The 16,713-nt window shown below is 45.1% G+C and overlaps 1 protein-coding gene across 1 annotated transcript in view; it reads left to right on the top strand.

Moving 5' to 3' along the window:
- The window catches only part of Lrr47 (Leucine-rich repeat 47), a 55,775-nt gene that overhangs the window by 8,163 nt on the left and 30,899 nt on the right, over nt 1-16,713 (top strand). The window contains exons 3-5 of the mRNA XM_084589004.1: nt 4,702-4,893; nt 12,022-12,243; nt 14,448-14,591. Coding sequence (XP_084445130.1) covers nt 4,702-4,893; nt 12,022-12,243; nt 14,448-14,591 — 558 coding nt within the window. The remainder of the gene's footprint in view (nt 1-4,701; nt 4,894-12,021; nt 12,244-14,447; nt 14,592-16,713) is intronic.

The following is a 16,713-nucleotide window of genomic DNA, read 5'->3' as shown; positions in this document are numbered from 1 at the left end:
CGGCGAGGCCAAGGAAAGCGTTGGGGATGGTACTTTGTCTTTTTTTTTTTAATGTTTACTTGGATAATCACCGAAATTAGTAATGTAATCTGTTTAGGGGAAAGATAATTAAACACAAAGTAGAAGAAAAAACAACGTGCCGACGGTGGGAACCGAACCCACGACCTCCGAATATCGCGTCCGGTGCTCTTCCAACTGAGCTACATCAGCCGCTGTCCCCCCTGCTACTTGCTTGGGTATTTATGTTGTCTGTATACGCACCTTGAGAGTGTTCACCAGCGCCACCCTCAACCATAGCGGCGGACGTGGAACGTCTTTTGTTACCGCCAGCGTCACGTAGAACGTGATCAAGAGCAAGGGTGAAAGCTGTGCTAGAACCCCCTTACGCTACCTATGGCTTCAAGACTGCCAGAACCGAGACCCCCGTAAGCTACAAGCAGATCAATTAAGGAGAAATGAGGGTGCTCGTTATAATACATGAACGTATATTTTATCATGACTAAGCGTCTATTGAAAGGGGCTTGTTGTAAACTTAGTAGATGTGTTTGTGCAAGGCAGCTGTTAATGTCATTTTTTCCATAGATGCCTGGAGAGTTTTTTGCACTGTGCATGCACTATCACCTACCAGTGTTCATAATATCGCTGCTGTTCATGGGTTTCCCTTCCTTGATGGTGGTCAAAATATGTGAAAGTGATCCACTAAGATCAGTTCGTATAAAGTTTGGTTTGAAAAGAAAATCAGTGGTACAAGAAGGTGGTGAAACCCTAGAAAACTGAAGCGCCTGTTTGGGCTAAGTAAAACACTTCTCAGAAGATGCCGTGATGAAATGACTGGGTACATTTGGCTGTAGGTAAAGTGGCGCTGACCAGCAGAAGGAATGGAGCAATGGATTCTTTCTTACCAGGAAGGAATTTAGTGTCCATTCAATGAATAAAATAAAATTTTAAAATCTTCCTTGTATTTTTACTTGCGATGCTGCTAAAATCCCTGAAAAGTTCTTGAACTTTGTGTGAACCTGGCAGTACGTGTGATGCGTCTGTACTGTGCTACTGTTGAACCTCAATGTAACGAACCTCAGTGTAAAGAATTTGTGACGTAGTGCATTTTTTTATTTCCCAATATTTGCCGTATTGCAAACCATGTATTTTTTTTTTTTTGCAATTTAACAAAGTAATTTTATTCCGCACTTTCGATTTAAGGAAGTCCTTGCGCATCGCATGCATGTATCAGCAGCCATCTTGACAGTGGGATGCAAATTAAAACTTTAGTCGAGACTCACTGTATTTTGCGTTTGTCCGACATCGATGTTAGTTTGAGGGGAGGGTTCAATACGTGGGAAGTAGCCTTTTTTTTTTTATGACAGTCGTCAAAGGAAGCATGCGGTCAGCCGCTATCACGATGCGGGCTTTTAGCATCGTTCACTTCAAAAGGCATTTGCTACTACACATGTTCCAATTATTTTGTGGCAGCAGGCTGCGCCCTCCCCAATCGCTGCATGATAAAGGAAAGGGACTGAGCAATCGGACCAGCCGAAGAATGCACCGTCGGCACTACTGTCAAAGCTTCTGGCGCTCTGCCAAGTCCCCCCCCACCCCACCCCACCCCACCTCTGAAGCTAACGCACACCGTGAAGTGTTCTCGCTGCACGGTATCGTGGCGCTCTGTCAAGAAATATACTAGTCTGCCGCGGTGCGCAGCAGGAGGATGCGCTAACGACTAGCGTTTTTTTTTTTAATTTGTTGGCGGCAAAGGTAGAAGGCAAGTTCATTACGTGTGTAAATGCGGTACATGTGTGTGAGTCCTGAACAAAAGATTGCCGTGCAAAGGTAGCTGCGCCGCCGTGGGGAGGCCCTCACTCTTTGTTCACATGAAGAAAAATGATGCATTTGCGTCCATTCGCTATCACCCGCTATCATCGTGATATACAAAACAACATCCGGCACCCTTGTTAGCATTATTATAGCATTTCTTGCTTATTTCCTGAATTCGTAATTCACAAGTTTCCATCTACTAGCAGTGTTCCACTAACCTGTTACTTTATTTAGGGAGAAAGAACATGGGAACCTTGACATAACAAAATTCGCGATTTAACAAAATTTTCGGCTGCATGTAGGACTTCGTTGTCGTGTTAGCCCAGGCAGGGGGGGGGCGCAGCCGCACCCGCGCCGGAACGCTGCCCAAGAAAGCAGTCCAGACACCGCGCTCCCAAGCGACGAAAATGAACCCCCGTTTATTATCGCATTTCGCTTTTATACACTTGCACCACAGATCCACTATCGCAGTCGCAGCTGCCAGCCAAGCCAAGCCAAGCCAAACCAAAACAGATGATAACAGCCCTCACTCTTTGTTCACATGAAGAAAAATGATGCATTTGCGTCCATTCGCTATCACCCGCTATCATCGTGATATACAAAACAACATCCGGCACCCTTGTTAGCGTTATTAATGCTAGCATTTCTTGCTTATTTCCTGAATTCGTAATTCACAAGTTTCCATCTACTAGCAGTGTTCCACTAACCTGTTACTTTATTTAGGGAGCAAGAGCATGGGAACCTTGACATAACAAAATTCGCGATTTAACAAAATTTTCGGCTGCATGTAGGACTTAGTTATATGAAGGTTCAACTTTACTTAGCCGTGCCGCAATGGGGCAGTGGATAGTGCACTCGACTGCTGTGGCCAAGGATGCGGGATCGAATTCTGGCCGTGGTGGCCATTTGCAATGATGGCGAAAAGCAAGGCGCCCGTGTGCTCTGCAATGTCAGTGCGCGTTAAAGAAACCCAAATGGTCGAAATTTCTGGAGCACTTCGCTACGGCGCCTATCATAGCCTATGCCGCTTTGGGACGTTAAACCCTAGAACGAAATCAAACCACATCAAAGCTATGCTGCTTACTTGTGTGCCTTGTCACAAATCTGAGTTCTTTATATTTTAGCTTCATCTATATATATATATTTTTTTTTTCAAGGAACTTTATTGACAAAACCAAATAATATGTACAAACACTGTTTGGACTGATAGCTCAGTAGGCTAGTGGCCGGTCCAAATACAAATATTACTCTCAGCTTCAGCCATAGAGGATCAGGGATTGAAATGAACAATAATTTATATAAACACAACATTACTGCTACAATTGCATACATCTGCAAAAATACAACAAAGTGCAAGTAAAATAAAATACCCACAAATTATGAGTACTAAATAAAATCGATAAGCATAATAGTACTACCGTGAAGAAAAGGAGAATCAGAAAGAATATGGTTACAAAGTACAATAAAGTGCAAGCGAAGTACACGATACACTCACAAAAATTTCAGAATTTTTTTCTGGTCATTTCTGCCACTCTGCTTAATCTTCTAAGTGCATTACTCATAAAAGGGTTTATAGACTTTTTGGCAGCTTTTATTTTCTTTCATATTCAGTCATGCTTGCAAGCATATCTGTTTGCTCACTGATCAATTCATTTTTATGATTCATTCAATTCATCAGAAATTGTAAAATTCTGTTCTGGAAGGTAATTTGATAAACTGGTCATGATTCCACTGCCAGCATCATGCCTGCCTTCAGATTTGTTCTGTACAAGATTAAAGTGGAGAAGAGTGCAAATTTATCAAATCAAATTTATCTTTGAGCTAGTTCTTGGTGGCCTATGTGTAAATTAATGATTGTTCTCTGGAACATAGCAGAGGAGGAGCTGCTGCTTGTTTACCTTTGGCGGGCATGACTGTATTTGAAAATAAAAGTGCGTTTCATGTTCCCAACCTCCACACTTTTTCTGCAAGCGTTTTAGACAATGTTGCCTCTGAAGCAGTCCTTGAAGCACTCCTGTGTGTCCATTGCTGTGCTCCATTCTATCACATACCACTTTCCATGACCTATATGAGCATGGAATAGGTATCGCCTCGTGGAAAATTTTTTCGGAAGCATTGAAATGAAACTTTTAAATGTAAGCTTCTTGTCGTAGTATGCATTGTACCATGCAATTGCAAAAAAATGTCTGCAGCTGTTGTTGACTCCGGTAAAATAATGCATTGGTGACTTTTTCGTAGAGCATTAAGCATATGCTCTTCCAGTGCTCCTTCATTTTGGGAAACAATTAAAATTTCTGTGATGCAATGCCTGGGCTGTAAGGTGGATGAGCCAAAGCAGCTACCCTCATTCTTCAATAGCATCTTTCAGGGATTAGTGCTTCAGGGGCGGAAGGGCTTGTGGGCACCAATAAAAATTAAAAAAAAAAAAAATGTTGCACCTCTGAGAAAAGTGGAAATTTCAAAGTTTAATATGCATCTATAGCATCTTTCAGTTGTGTCACCTACACTCTGGGAAGTAAAACATAACTTATTGCGCTCCCTTTGTATTGTGCCAGGTTGTTTTCATCTCATCTCTGGGAATGAAATGCCGGCATTGGCTAGGTTCCTTGTCTTGGAGGAGAGGAATGCACTGTCCATAAGCACATTATCAGCTAGAGAAGCATGGAAAGCCACATTGCAATAGCTCTTGATAGGCTGGGGAGGCCATGCCATCCCAAATGCTGTGCCACATCTCTCCCTTGCCTCTACAGCAGGCGCTACACTAGTAATTCTGAAAGGAGAGGAAAAAACTCTGTGACAAGTGTAGCCGATGATATTTCAGTGCCATTTTTATTTGAATGTGGACTAGCCTGGTACCAGAATCAGCTTTTCTCTTTTCCCTTCATGCAGGCTGAACCTATGGAGCTGCGCCAGTTTCTTTGCCTGCTACAACGGGTGCAGCGTGGGGATATTCTTGACCAACGTTTGTTCTCAGCACCTCCGCCGAAGGTTACTCGGATTCGAGAGACCTTATGTGTGTCGGAACAGAAGCACTATCCACCTCAGGGATTTCCAAGTGCGCTGAAGAATTTAACGATTCAGGCAGGCTGAGACCACTTCCACATTCTTATCTTGTGTTGCAGATATGCTTTCTGGGAAGGTAAATTATGTTTTTCTTCTCGCCTGCTGTGACATGGGCAGCGAGTTTAACTAAAGCATCTTTGTTGATTCCTGGCATACATCTTTATGTTCATCATGTGGGGCCACACTGGCTTCTAAGGATGCCACTTGTGTATGTATGCCTTTAGATGTTCGCGAGTTAAAGTAGTATAGCAAACTGGCGAGGTTACATTCTGTATGATGAAACATACGAATAAGTAGCATAACTGACTTAGGCAACAAGCATAGCTAATGTCATGCTCACTAATTTTTGTTTATCTGTTGCAACATGAAGGTGATAAAGAAAATGTGACATGAGCTTAGAAAAGGAATGGGAATACTTTGTGAGGCATGCAGAGAGAAATAGCTATGGCAGATAAAAGCATGCTTTCTCGTGTGGAAAATTAAATGCTTCTTAACAAACAGTTCTTCGGGATATAAAAAACAAGCTTGATACAGCTTGCTTTAATTGGTGTGTATGCTTAAAAATGAAAGCTGGTTAGAAAATTGCATAAAACTTTCATTTTTTTTTTTTCATTTATGTGTTGTGAATATGAACTTTTGGTAATTTTTTATAGAATTGAAGCTTTTGTCAGAATAGCTTCGTGCATGTGAATTATGAAACTAGGGAATGCTTGCTTCAAAAGCATTCCACAAGAGTGTGATATTACGTGACGGTTACCTTCGTGCTTGCAACTTGCTGCCTTTTCTGTCATGCACAAAGAAAATGGATGCGCAGAAGGGACGGTCACTTTAGAGGAGAACCTAGGACAAGTGCACTGCTCCTGTCCTGTGTTCTCCTCTAAAGGGATTGTCTCTTTTGCGCATCCTATTTCTTTGTCCAGTATGAACCAACTTGCCCAACAGCAAGTTCTAAGAAACTTTTCTGACATATACAGGTTGAAGGCTCTGCCGTAGAAAACGGGTTCGTGAGAAATGGTCTTGCCCGACGAGTCACAAGTCCACAGTCAGTATAAAAACACTGCTTTATTCCGGGTCAACAAAAACAACTTTGGAACGATACTAAATCGGAAGCCACTGTAAAGCAAAGCATGCATTCGAGGCTTACGGCAGCGTTATGCCATGTTTACACAAGAAAGGACGACTGTGCTTCTACACAACGCGGCAAAGCAAAACAAACTAAGGTGCGAATAGGGGAATGCGGCATGGCAAAATGGCTCCTAGCGGTACGAAAGGTGTTGATTCCCGCATGGCAACAACTCACGCAAACAGCCTAACCCTTCTCAGGAGGTGCTGCTTTCATCTTCATTCTGGTTAGGCTCCACTCCGCCGTCCGTGTTACCCAGGATGCATCGTGGCGCTCGCTGACAGCGTGACCGTGTCCCTGCTATCTCTAGGAGTCCCCCCGTTCTTGGCTTTTCGCAGTCCTTATCAAGGCCCACTCTCAAGCCGAGCACACGTCACGCCCCGCGATAAAGTATGTACCTGCGCAGTTGCACGAACTCCACGTGCACCAAGACGAAGTGGATAAAGCGCGCATATTTCAAAACGCCAAGAGGGGCGCAGGAGCCCCACACTCCCCCCCCCTTACAAGACGGGACACCTCCCGAGGCGTAAAACAACGAAAAAACGCGGTAAAAGGACGGAACCGTTACGGCTGCTGGTGGAGTGCATGCTTTGAGGCATTCGTTGAGCTCGAGTAGCCTTTGTGCCTGGTAGGTCAAGTGGTTCTATGTGGTTGACGGATGCCCGTGGTACGCTCGATCGGCATCATTGACTGGTGCGGTTTCTCGATCATCCTGCAGATGATGAATTAAGTGTGAAAGCCGAGACACGGGCTTCGTTATCAAGTAAGAGCCAGTCCATTGCAGAATGAGAGAAGCAGCAAACCCTTTCGCTGCATCATTTAGTGGGTGCGTGGGGTGAAGGACTTTGTCACCGACTGTGAACTCCAAGGGTCACCTTCCCTTGTTGTACTGGTTGCAGTATTTCAGGCAGGCGAGGTCCAAGTTCTCCCTAGCCTCCTTCAGGGTTTTTGCCAAGCAGCTGGAAAGATCATGCGCAAATTTAGAATGACCAAGAGCCGGTAAATCAAGCCCATTCAGAGCAGTCTCAATAGGGAACCTGAGTTCGTGACTAAGAAGACTGGCCTCTGGCTTAAAACCTGCTGACCGGTTCACCGTGGTCCTTGTGGCGAAGGCTATCTCCTGGATACGAGCGTCCCAGTCCTTGTGCCACTCCGTGAATGCCAATATCATAGGTAGTCTTGAGATTTCGATTCACTCACTCTGTAATGTTTGCTTGAAGGTGGTAGGGCATCCTCATTTTGTGCTTCATGTCAAGAGCTTTGCAGGTGTCACTAAATATCCTACCCGTGAAGTATGTGGCATTGTCTGTGATTAGCTGAGCTGGGAAGCCAAAGCAGGTGAATGTTTCTAGTAGCTTATCCCAGATTATCTTAGGGTCTAGTTCTACACAGGGGGTGCAATTCTACCCATTTCGAGAAATGATCAGTGATTACTAACAAGTAGTGATTCCCTTTCACTAATCTGGGTTAGGGACCCATTACGTCGCAGGCAACGATTTTCTATGGGTGTCGGCTCTCTTCAGGTTGCATGAGGCCTGGTGGTTTCCCTCTCCTCGGCTTCGCCATCTGGCAAGTATGAAAAGTCCGGACGTATGTCAGGACATCCCTTCTCATACGGGGCCATGTCGTGACGTGACACAATTTCTCATATGTTTTCTTGCCATCGCTGTGGCCTGTGAGGTGTGTGTCATGAAAGTACTCTAGAAAATGCTTGCGGAGGCTCTTAGGAACAACCACACGAAATGTGGACTCACCACTGTCCGGGTTGGCAGCAGGCATATTACCGCAGGAGCAAGCCATCTTCTGCTTTTATGTAGCAGTCATAGTTTCAGTTAGGCACCCGGCTCGCTGCAGGGTTGGCATTGTTCGGGCTGTGGCGTATCTGGTTGCACTGGTCATCTGAGAGCTGAGCGTCGAGCAGTTGTTGACGAGACACTAGTGTGCTCAAGAGGCTGCAGGTGCTGTCACAGCGTGGACCGTAGGTGTTCGTTCGCCATCACCAGGAAGTGGAGCTCGGGACAGGGCATTGGCTACTTTGTTGAAAGTGCATCTTATGTATTTCACCCTGTAATTGTACTTTTGGAGCGCGAGTGACCAACGGGCTAATTGGCCAGCTGAGTATTGCAACCTTAAAAGCCACGGTAGGGCCTGGTGATCAGTCTGAATAGAGAAATCAGCCTCATCCAAATACATACCATATTTCTTTAGTGCGAATACAATCGCAAGACACTCTTTCTCTGTCACACTATAGTTCTTTTCCAGACCCGTCAGGGTATGACTAACAAATACCAATGGGCAAAACTTTCCTCGATGCTCTTGAAGCAATACCGCACCACTGCCGTATCCCCTTCATCTGTTTGTGCTGTGAGTGGCCGGTTAAGATCTGGGAGCTGCAGGCATGTTGTATCCGCAACGGCTGCCAACAGCGAACGGAATGATCATTGCTCTGCATTTGTTTGTGACCAATGGACACCTTTTCGGAGGAGCTGATGGAGGGGTCGCACTAGGTCGGTGCAGTTCGGGATGAAGTGGCGGTAGAATATGTTGGTTGGTGGTGGAAACTGCAGCACAGCCTGGAGTTTCTTTTCATGGTGCACTGTACCCTGCTCCACAATTAAACCAAGAAGGTTGATTCTGCTTGTCACCAGCTGAACCTTGCCAGGGTTAACGGGGATGCCTGCATTCTGCATTCGTTGAAGGACATTGGTTAGATGAAGGATACGCTCTTCAAGGCTTTCTGAGAACACTACTACGTCATTCATGTAGGTCATAGCATAGTTAAATTTAGCGTCTTTGAGCACAATATCTATTATAGGCTGAAAAGTAGCAGGTGAATTGCGCAAACCAAAAGGCAATCGCACAAATTCGAACAATCCCTGATGGCAAGTGAAAGCAGTTTTCTCAATGTCACAGCGATCAATCAGGATTTACAGAAAACCCCTACTGCAGTCAAGAGTTGCAAAAAACTTAACTGACCCAAATGAGTTCATAACAGAGTCGATTGATGGAAAGGGGTAAGAGTCTTGCACTGTGACAGCGTTCAGATGTTGATAATCGATGCACGACCGTGCTGTGCCGTCTTTCTTAGGTGCAAGAAAAACAGGGAATGCCCAGAGGCTTTTTGAGGGTCTCATCACACCGGCCATCATTTCATCGAGGACACCACCCAGCAGTGCTCGCTTGTGGACACTCAAGGGCCTTGGGTTGAATCTGATCGGACGGGTCCCGTCGATGGCAATCCTGTGAGTCAGAACGTTGGCCTTCCCAGGAGCCTCCATGAACGTTGTAGCTGGCGATTCCCTGAAGGACTTCAAAACAGTGAGAATACCACTTCCAGTGGCTCTGACTGAAGGGTTGTTTGTGACAAGCAGCTGTGACTGCAAAGCACATGGCTGGGCTGTGAACTTAAATGCTGCAGTATTCATGCTGTACTGGTAGGTCTTGTTATGAAGGTCTATCACGATTCCCGCCTTGGCTATGAAGTTATGTCACAATATCACTGGGCAGAAAAGACTAGGAAGGAGTAGGCAGTGCTGCCTGATCTTTCATCCATTTATAGTGTAGTGCCTGTTAAATGGGCTGCCGAGGTTGAGGGCTCTACGTGAGCTGACGCCATACGAAGGTTAGTGTTTACACTCCGCAACTGCAGGCGTTTTGTATCACAGGCGTTTTCTACTCGCTCGCCAAAAACTGAAACCGTAGAACCAGTGTCTAAAAGCACAGGCACTTCTATTCCGGCCACACTCGCCACAACCAGTGGCGCATTATCGGGGTGGTCCTTGTTATGATGAGAGTTTAAAGCTGTTTGTTCCTGGAGCTCTTTGGGCAATGCTGGTGGCTCTCACGTCGATCTGGGCCAGATGGGCAGTTGTCATCACTGCTTCCTTGGTGGTTGGTCGTGGTTGTGCTTTGTGGCAGCAGGATGGTGCGGCGACCAAAATATTCTGCTTTTTGCTGTAGTTCCGGCACCAGTAGTCCCGCAGTTGAGGGCGGGTGGCGGAGACTAGTGCTGTATGCTTGCCCCACTTCTTCAGCGGAAGGGTGCGGACGAAACATTGCACCCACAACTTCGTCGGCAGGAGGAGGCGGACAAAACTGAAACTTTGTATCCACAACTCCAAGAGTGGGAGGGGGCGACCGAAATGTTGCACCCACAACTCCATCAGCTGGAAGGGGCAGACGAAGCGTTGCTCCTCAACTCTCTCAGCAGGAGGGGGCGAACGAACCGTTGCACCCAACACAGCGTGGCAGTCCGCAGGTGCTGTCGGTGATCCGAGCCACGTACAGGATGGCTCGAGGCAGGTCTCCGCGGGGGGAGGTGGCTTGTACTGGAGCTCCACCAGGAGAGACGCTTTGATGAGGGACGCTTTGGCAGCCATGTCGTAGAAGTCCGTGAACTGACGGCGCCGGAGGTATGGCTGGTGCCTTGGATGGCACCGATGTATGGCATGAGCCACCTTCGCTGGCTCCGTAACCCCAGGATCTGCCCACTCATGCAGCTCTTGCATACTACACAAAACCCCACGCAAACTCTTGTTTTTGCCTTTCGTCCTGGCGCAAAGCTAGTCTTTCATGCGGATGACGTAGCCCGGTGGCAAAAACTCTTCTTAAAAACGCTCTATAAAATCCTGCTTTGTTGTGAATGGCCGCTGTCTATGCCTCCAGGTTGCTGCGGCACCTACTATAGCTACAGGAAGCACACGCGTGATCAGAGCACTGTCCAAAATTTTCATTGCCATCTGATAATCACCAATTTCGTGAATGAAATCGCAGATTTCTTGTCGGCGTATCCTTCAAACCTAGGCATAGGAAAATTTAGCTGCAGCTGATTATCGTGATACTAGGGAGTAAGCACTAATGAAACTCGCTCGCTTCCCACCATTTCTCTGAAATGTGTTTTTGATTCAAGTAGCTAGGTTAGTAGGTCAAGCATTCCACTACCGAAGTCCGATGATTTGTTTTTCCTGTCTCCTATTTGCTCTTGCATGCAACCGACATTAGTGGGAGGCTGAACTGCATTTGTCAATTGGGTGCTTGCACCCGGTAAGTTGAAATAGTCCGACATGGCTACAAATGAAACAAAAATTGCAACTCTCGTGGGGCTAACCAGAGTTCGAGCAAAAATCACTCTGAAGGCTCCGCCGTCCAGAAAACGGGTCCGCAAGAAATGGTTTCATTTAACGAATCATAAATCCACAGTCTGTATAAATTCACTGGTTTATTCCGGGTCTACGAAAAGCACTGTGAAACGATTCATCGGAAGCCACTGTAAAGCGAAGCATGCAGTAGAGGCTTGCGGCAGCGCTATGCCATGACTACACAGGAAGGGAACTGTACTTCTACACGGCGCGGCATCCGTGTTCACCCAGGATGCATCGTGGCGCTTGCTGACAGCATGGCCGCGTCCTCGCCGCGCTCTCTCGGAATCCACCGTCCTTGGCTTTTTGCCGTCCTTATCAAGGCCTACTCTCAAGCCGAGCAGATCTCACACCCCGTGATAAAGTATGCACGTGCGCAGTTGCGCTATCTCCGTGCACACCAAGACGGAGTGGATAGAGCCCGCGTATTTAAAAAGACCAAGAGGGGCGCAGGACCCCCACAAGGTGCAGAAATTTAGCGTTTACACTTGTCAGTCTGCAACTGTATGTTACGGGGAGAGCTACAGAGCAAACATAGAATTGTAACCATGCCGTAGCATTCCTGATATGCTTTTTTGTTTCTCCTTTATTGGGGGTGCTATGCTTGGGTTTCGATTGTAAGTTGACCCCCCAAATTTTGGATTTTCAAGTAAAAAAAAAACAGACTGACAAATGTGTAAATGTGGTACATGCTTTGTTGGGACCCTTTGCACAGCTTGCTTATCCTATTGCTTATGCTTTACAGCTGTATAAGTGTTTTGATACGGCATTCGCAACATTCAATGATTATGTTGCCACATTTTGTAAGGCTAGCTTTGTACGACTTGCAAGCTATCTTGAAGGTATGGCATCTATACCAAGACTCAAATTGGTCCTTTTCTTCAGGGCTGCAGCTTGGTTCAGCTTGGCAGCGACGTATTGGCACTGGCAAACCTTTGCATTTTGAACTTGAAGGCCAACAAACTACGGACATTGCCAACGCAGCTGAACAACTTGCCCTTACAGCAGTTGACAGTGTCAGAGAACCGTATTGTTGAGTTGCACCCTGCACTCTTTGGAAGCCGGCTCTGCAACTGTCTTGAGTACCTGGATGTTTCCAACAACCAGGTAAAGTGTTTTTTGAGTTATATTTGACTTAGTTTGAATATCAGCAGATCAGTAGCTATGGCTAAAAAGAAATGAAAGTCACTTTTGGCTTCGTTTCCTGAAAGTCCTGGTGCAGAATTGTTTCATCACTTAAATTTTCTCAGTTCTGGAAGTCATGACTTCCAGCATATCATCTGTTTGCAAGCTTAGGTCTTCTGGTCCTGCACTGGGTTTCTCTAACGCATATATATTAACCTGCTCTGGCTAGGCTCATTAATTTTTGTGGTGTAAAGATACTTAAAAAGTGACTATCACCAAGATCTAGCACACGCGCTTTACTTACTCTGTATCATTTGTGCATGTTTGTCCATATGGATTCTATCCAAACCATTGGTCATGATAGTGTACATGTGTGCATGGAGAAGTCATTGCTTGATTGCACTGATGCTAAGTCAAGCAGCTTCTGTAGAGTGCTGTGATGGCCCACATATTAGCCCTTTAAGGCACTTTGTACACAATTCTGCATATTGCAAATTCACTGCTTTTTCACAGAGTTTGCTCTGCCTAGCAGTACTTCATTCACTTCATGTAAGCTTATCATCCTTCACCTTGCAAGTAGAGCTCTTTTAGCAGGTGCATTATTCAAATACAAAATGATTCCATGACTGCCAAAGTGTTGCCTCCATAAATCCTGCTGTTTTAATATTACAGCTCCCAGTAATTTTAATAGCTTGTATGAAATTTTGTAGTGCATGTAAAAAGAAATTAACTGTTGGCCTTTCTAGGGGCCCATATATACTATATAGGTCAAATAATACTAGGTTTTAATCAAAGTGATAAATGGTGCCTGAAAGGGTTAAGCAACTGTTTCATTGACTGCCTCCTTTTTTTTTTTTTTTTTTTTTTTATGGTAAAACTGCAGGTTAGGTGCATAGAACAGGTTAGCAGGCATGAAAGGAAATTGTTTAGTCAAACCTCATTGTTACCAGTTCAGTTAAACATGAAAAAAGAATACAAAATAAATCTCAAATCTTAATATAATTGCAGCAATGTATATGTATCGACATGATGGTATAAATTAAAACAAACTCTTTAACAATAATGATATCTTGTTGTGAGCAGAGTAATCACTGACCTTATTTTGCATTGCTTATTTACTAGATATGCTCTTGGTCATATTGTGTGACTCCGGGTTGCTTAGACCTGTTCCCATGGTCATGTCAGTACTGTGTCCGTAATTGCTACTTTACTAAGGTGCAGAAGCAGAGGCTAAGCCAGTGTTTTTTTTTTATATTTAGTCACCTATTGCAGTAATGTAGCATATATGATAATTTTCATTGTTAACAGTACCTCAGACTTCTGTACATGCAGTGTCATGCACTGTCAGAATAGAAAACTTCAACAGCTGCTTCCATAATAACTCGTGGCAGTTTTATATTGCTATGTAAACTGGAAACCACAATCTTTGATAAATGCAATGAATGTGACCAGGAAAAGTTCACTTCTAGAGCAGAAAAGGAACACTGTAGTGGTATGGACACAAAATTTGGGGACCAGCAGAGTACACACAGTAGGTAGAACCCCCATTTAATAAATTTATCTGGATCAACAAAACAAGATTTGGAGACATCTAAAGTCCAACTTTAAGTGTATGATGTGGAAGCATTAATGGCTCCCATCTGCAGCTGGCCTTTGCGCATTCTTGTCTGCATGCATGCACTTTACAGTTTGCCTAATCACTAATTCTCGATTTGTGCCTCTGTTATCTCACGCACACTAATAAAGTATGTGTGTGATAAAGACCACCCAACATAGGTATAAAGCCTCGCTTTAACTAAGTCGCGTGAACATGCCTATTTAGCCAAGGAATAACATGTCTGACTCTGTATCCAAGTCAAATACCTTCTAGCGGCATGCATACCAGCACCAATACGTCGCCTGCAGGCCGTAGCATGCTGGCTTATCAAGTGCGCATTTATTAGAGGCAAGTTTAGCCTTGACTCAGTCCCAATTTCGCAACCTGCTCCCTTCAATGGCATCACTCTGCACAGTATGCCCACTTTGAGTGAAATAAAATATCGTATACCGTGGCACCTTTTGGCTAAAGCTGCGCTTGCACTGTTGAAAATCAAGTTATCAGTTATCTTGCTTTAGCCGCTTTTAGACTCGCAAAGCGTAATTGTGCCACAGTCTTAACATGGGGCCCTTAAACTTCCTCTGCACAGCTCACAGTTCTGCCAGAAACACTGTGCCGCACACGCAGGCTGATGACTCTGCTAGCTGGACACAATCGTATTGAAGAGCTTCCAGTTGGCCTTGGTTGTTTATCTAACTTGCGGAACCTTGATGTGGCCAGCAATGTTCTCACGGTAAGTGCCTTGCTGATGTGCCTGCCACAGGTAGGGTATACTGCCTGAGCAGAGGATAGAGAGCAGGCGTTGGACAGGCATTGGCTAAAAGCAACATATTTTATTTAGAAGCTATGCAGTGTTCATGCATGTTCAGTGGTCATATTTATGCAAAATAACACCGAGCCGAAATGTAAGCTAAGCATGAGTAACCAAGGAGATCTGCAGAGATCTATATGTTAGATGAAGTAATCGAGTCAGTTTTAAGAGAGGCAGTAGTGCAGAGCAATTAAACAATCCAAAGGTAACAAATTAGTAAGTAAGGAAAGCCTTAGAAATAATGTAAAGAGGGAAAGCAGCTGGGGAGGATCAGGTCTCTGCAGATCTGTTGAAAGACGATTAGGAGGTCATGCTAAGAAGGCTGGCCACCCTTTATACACAATGCCTCATGACCTCGAGTGTGCAGGAATCTGACTGGTTTTAGAACAAACAGTGTACCATGTGGCTTCTGCAATTGCCGGGACGAATGTGAGCTGCTCTTCTCATGGTGTGTGAAATTCTCCAATCAAGTAAGTCAGTACGCGAAGGGGAGCGAACCAGCACTAGCATATCAACATTCTGGGCACTATTTGGTGCTTGGTGCTGGGTGACGTTAGACACACAAGCACGTATGCCTTGCAGGGCAGCTGCGAAATGTAGTGCAAATAAATACTTTTACTGATCTTTCATCGCCTGCATTATATCGGATGAAAACTTTTTTTTTTTTTTTTTTGCTATCCCAAAATTACACCTCATATTATATGCGGGTTTGTATTGTACGTGGGCTTTTACAGTAGGCGGTGGAGATTAGGAAGTGTGCAGGGGTTAGGTGGCCAGGACTGAGTTAATTGGAGAGATAAGAGAAACCCCTTTGACCTGGACTGGGTGTAGTCAGCCTAATAATTGTGGGGATCACAAATCGTTACATTATTATGCTTAAAGGGCCGCTGACTATTCTAAGTGCAAAAATATATTCTAAACTGGCTACTGTGAGTTATCGAACGAGCGGCCACAAATATTGTTTAGGAAGACTCATTACTATCGGAATTATGGCCATCAAAACTAATCTACAGCGCCATGCACCTCTTGTTCTTTTCCATCTCCAAATAGTTCCTCTCTCCTACCAAGATCCATATAACTCGTGCTATGGTCTTTCCAGTTGTGATGTATGGATGCGAGAGTTGGACTGTGAAGAAGGCTGACCGCCAAAGAATTGACGCGTTTGAATTGTGGTGCTGGCGGAGACTCGAGAGTTCCTTGGACTCCCAGAAGATCAAATCAGTTGATATTGTCGACCATAAACCCTGACTGCTTATTGGAAGGTCAAATTCTAAAGTCAAAGCTCAGCTACTTTGGTCATCTGATGAGAAGAGAGGAGTCGCTGGAGAAAGGTTTGATGTTGGGAAAGGTTGAGGGTCACCGGAGAAAGGGTAGGCAGCGAACACGGTGGTTAGATGGCATCCTCGAGGCGCTGCAGATGAAGTTATGTGATGTTAGGAAGGTAGTGAGAGACCGGAAAGCGTGGCGTAATATGGTTGATAGGGTCACGAAGAGTCTGACACGACTCAACGACTGAACTGAACTGACCTGGTTGACTAGCCTCCACAAGCGAAGTTTGCCCTTTTCTGATTTTAACCGGAGGCATGCAATCATGGTTCTGCCTTGGCACGTACTTGCTTTTTGCTGCCCGACCATTTCCGGAAAGCGGGTGGAGGGGGGAAGGGGGACCCCCAGGCAATCTTTCATTAGAAAGTCAAAAAGGGGGCTTTTGATAGCATATTTGTTCACCCCCCACCCCTTCAGGCAGCCACGGAGAATGGGCGACCGAAGCATAAACGAGGGGCTCTCTCCGACATTTCTTAAGCAGGCTGGTACACGTATGTGTATCTCTGTGTGCTTATGTGCTCCCTCGCATTCATTTCTTTTTTTTTTGTTTTCGCAGTTATGTGAGTGCATAAGTGGCGCAGCACACAGAACACTGAAGCTTGCATTAATTTGCACGAGAAACTAGGCTTTTTGTTGTGTGGTCGTATGCATGTATGGAAACAAAAGGCACGGCAGAAAAGCATGCAGCAAGTGACTGGCACACTTTGGGGTCTACGTC

The sequence above is a fragment of the Amblyomma maculatum genome, chromosome 1 (assembly GCF_055883805.1).
Source record: "Amblyomma maculatum isolate TAMU_Amacu chromosome 1, ASM5588380v1, whole genome shotgun sequence".
In the NCBI taxonomy this organism is placed as follows: Eukaryota; Metazoa; Arthropoda; class Arachnida; order Ixodida; family Ixodidae; genus Amblyomma; species Amblyomma maculatum.
The sequence above is the reverse complement of the archived record's forward strand: the minus strand, read 5'-3'. Positions and strand labels throughout refer to the sequence as shown.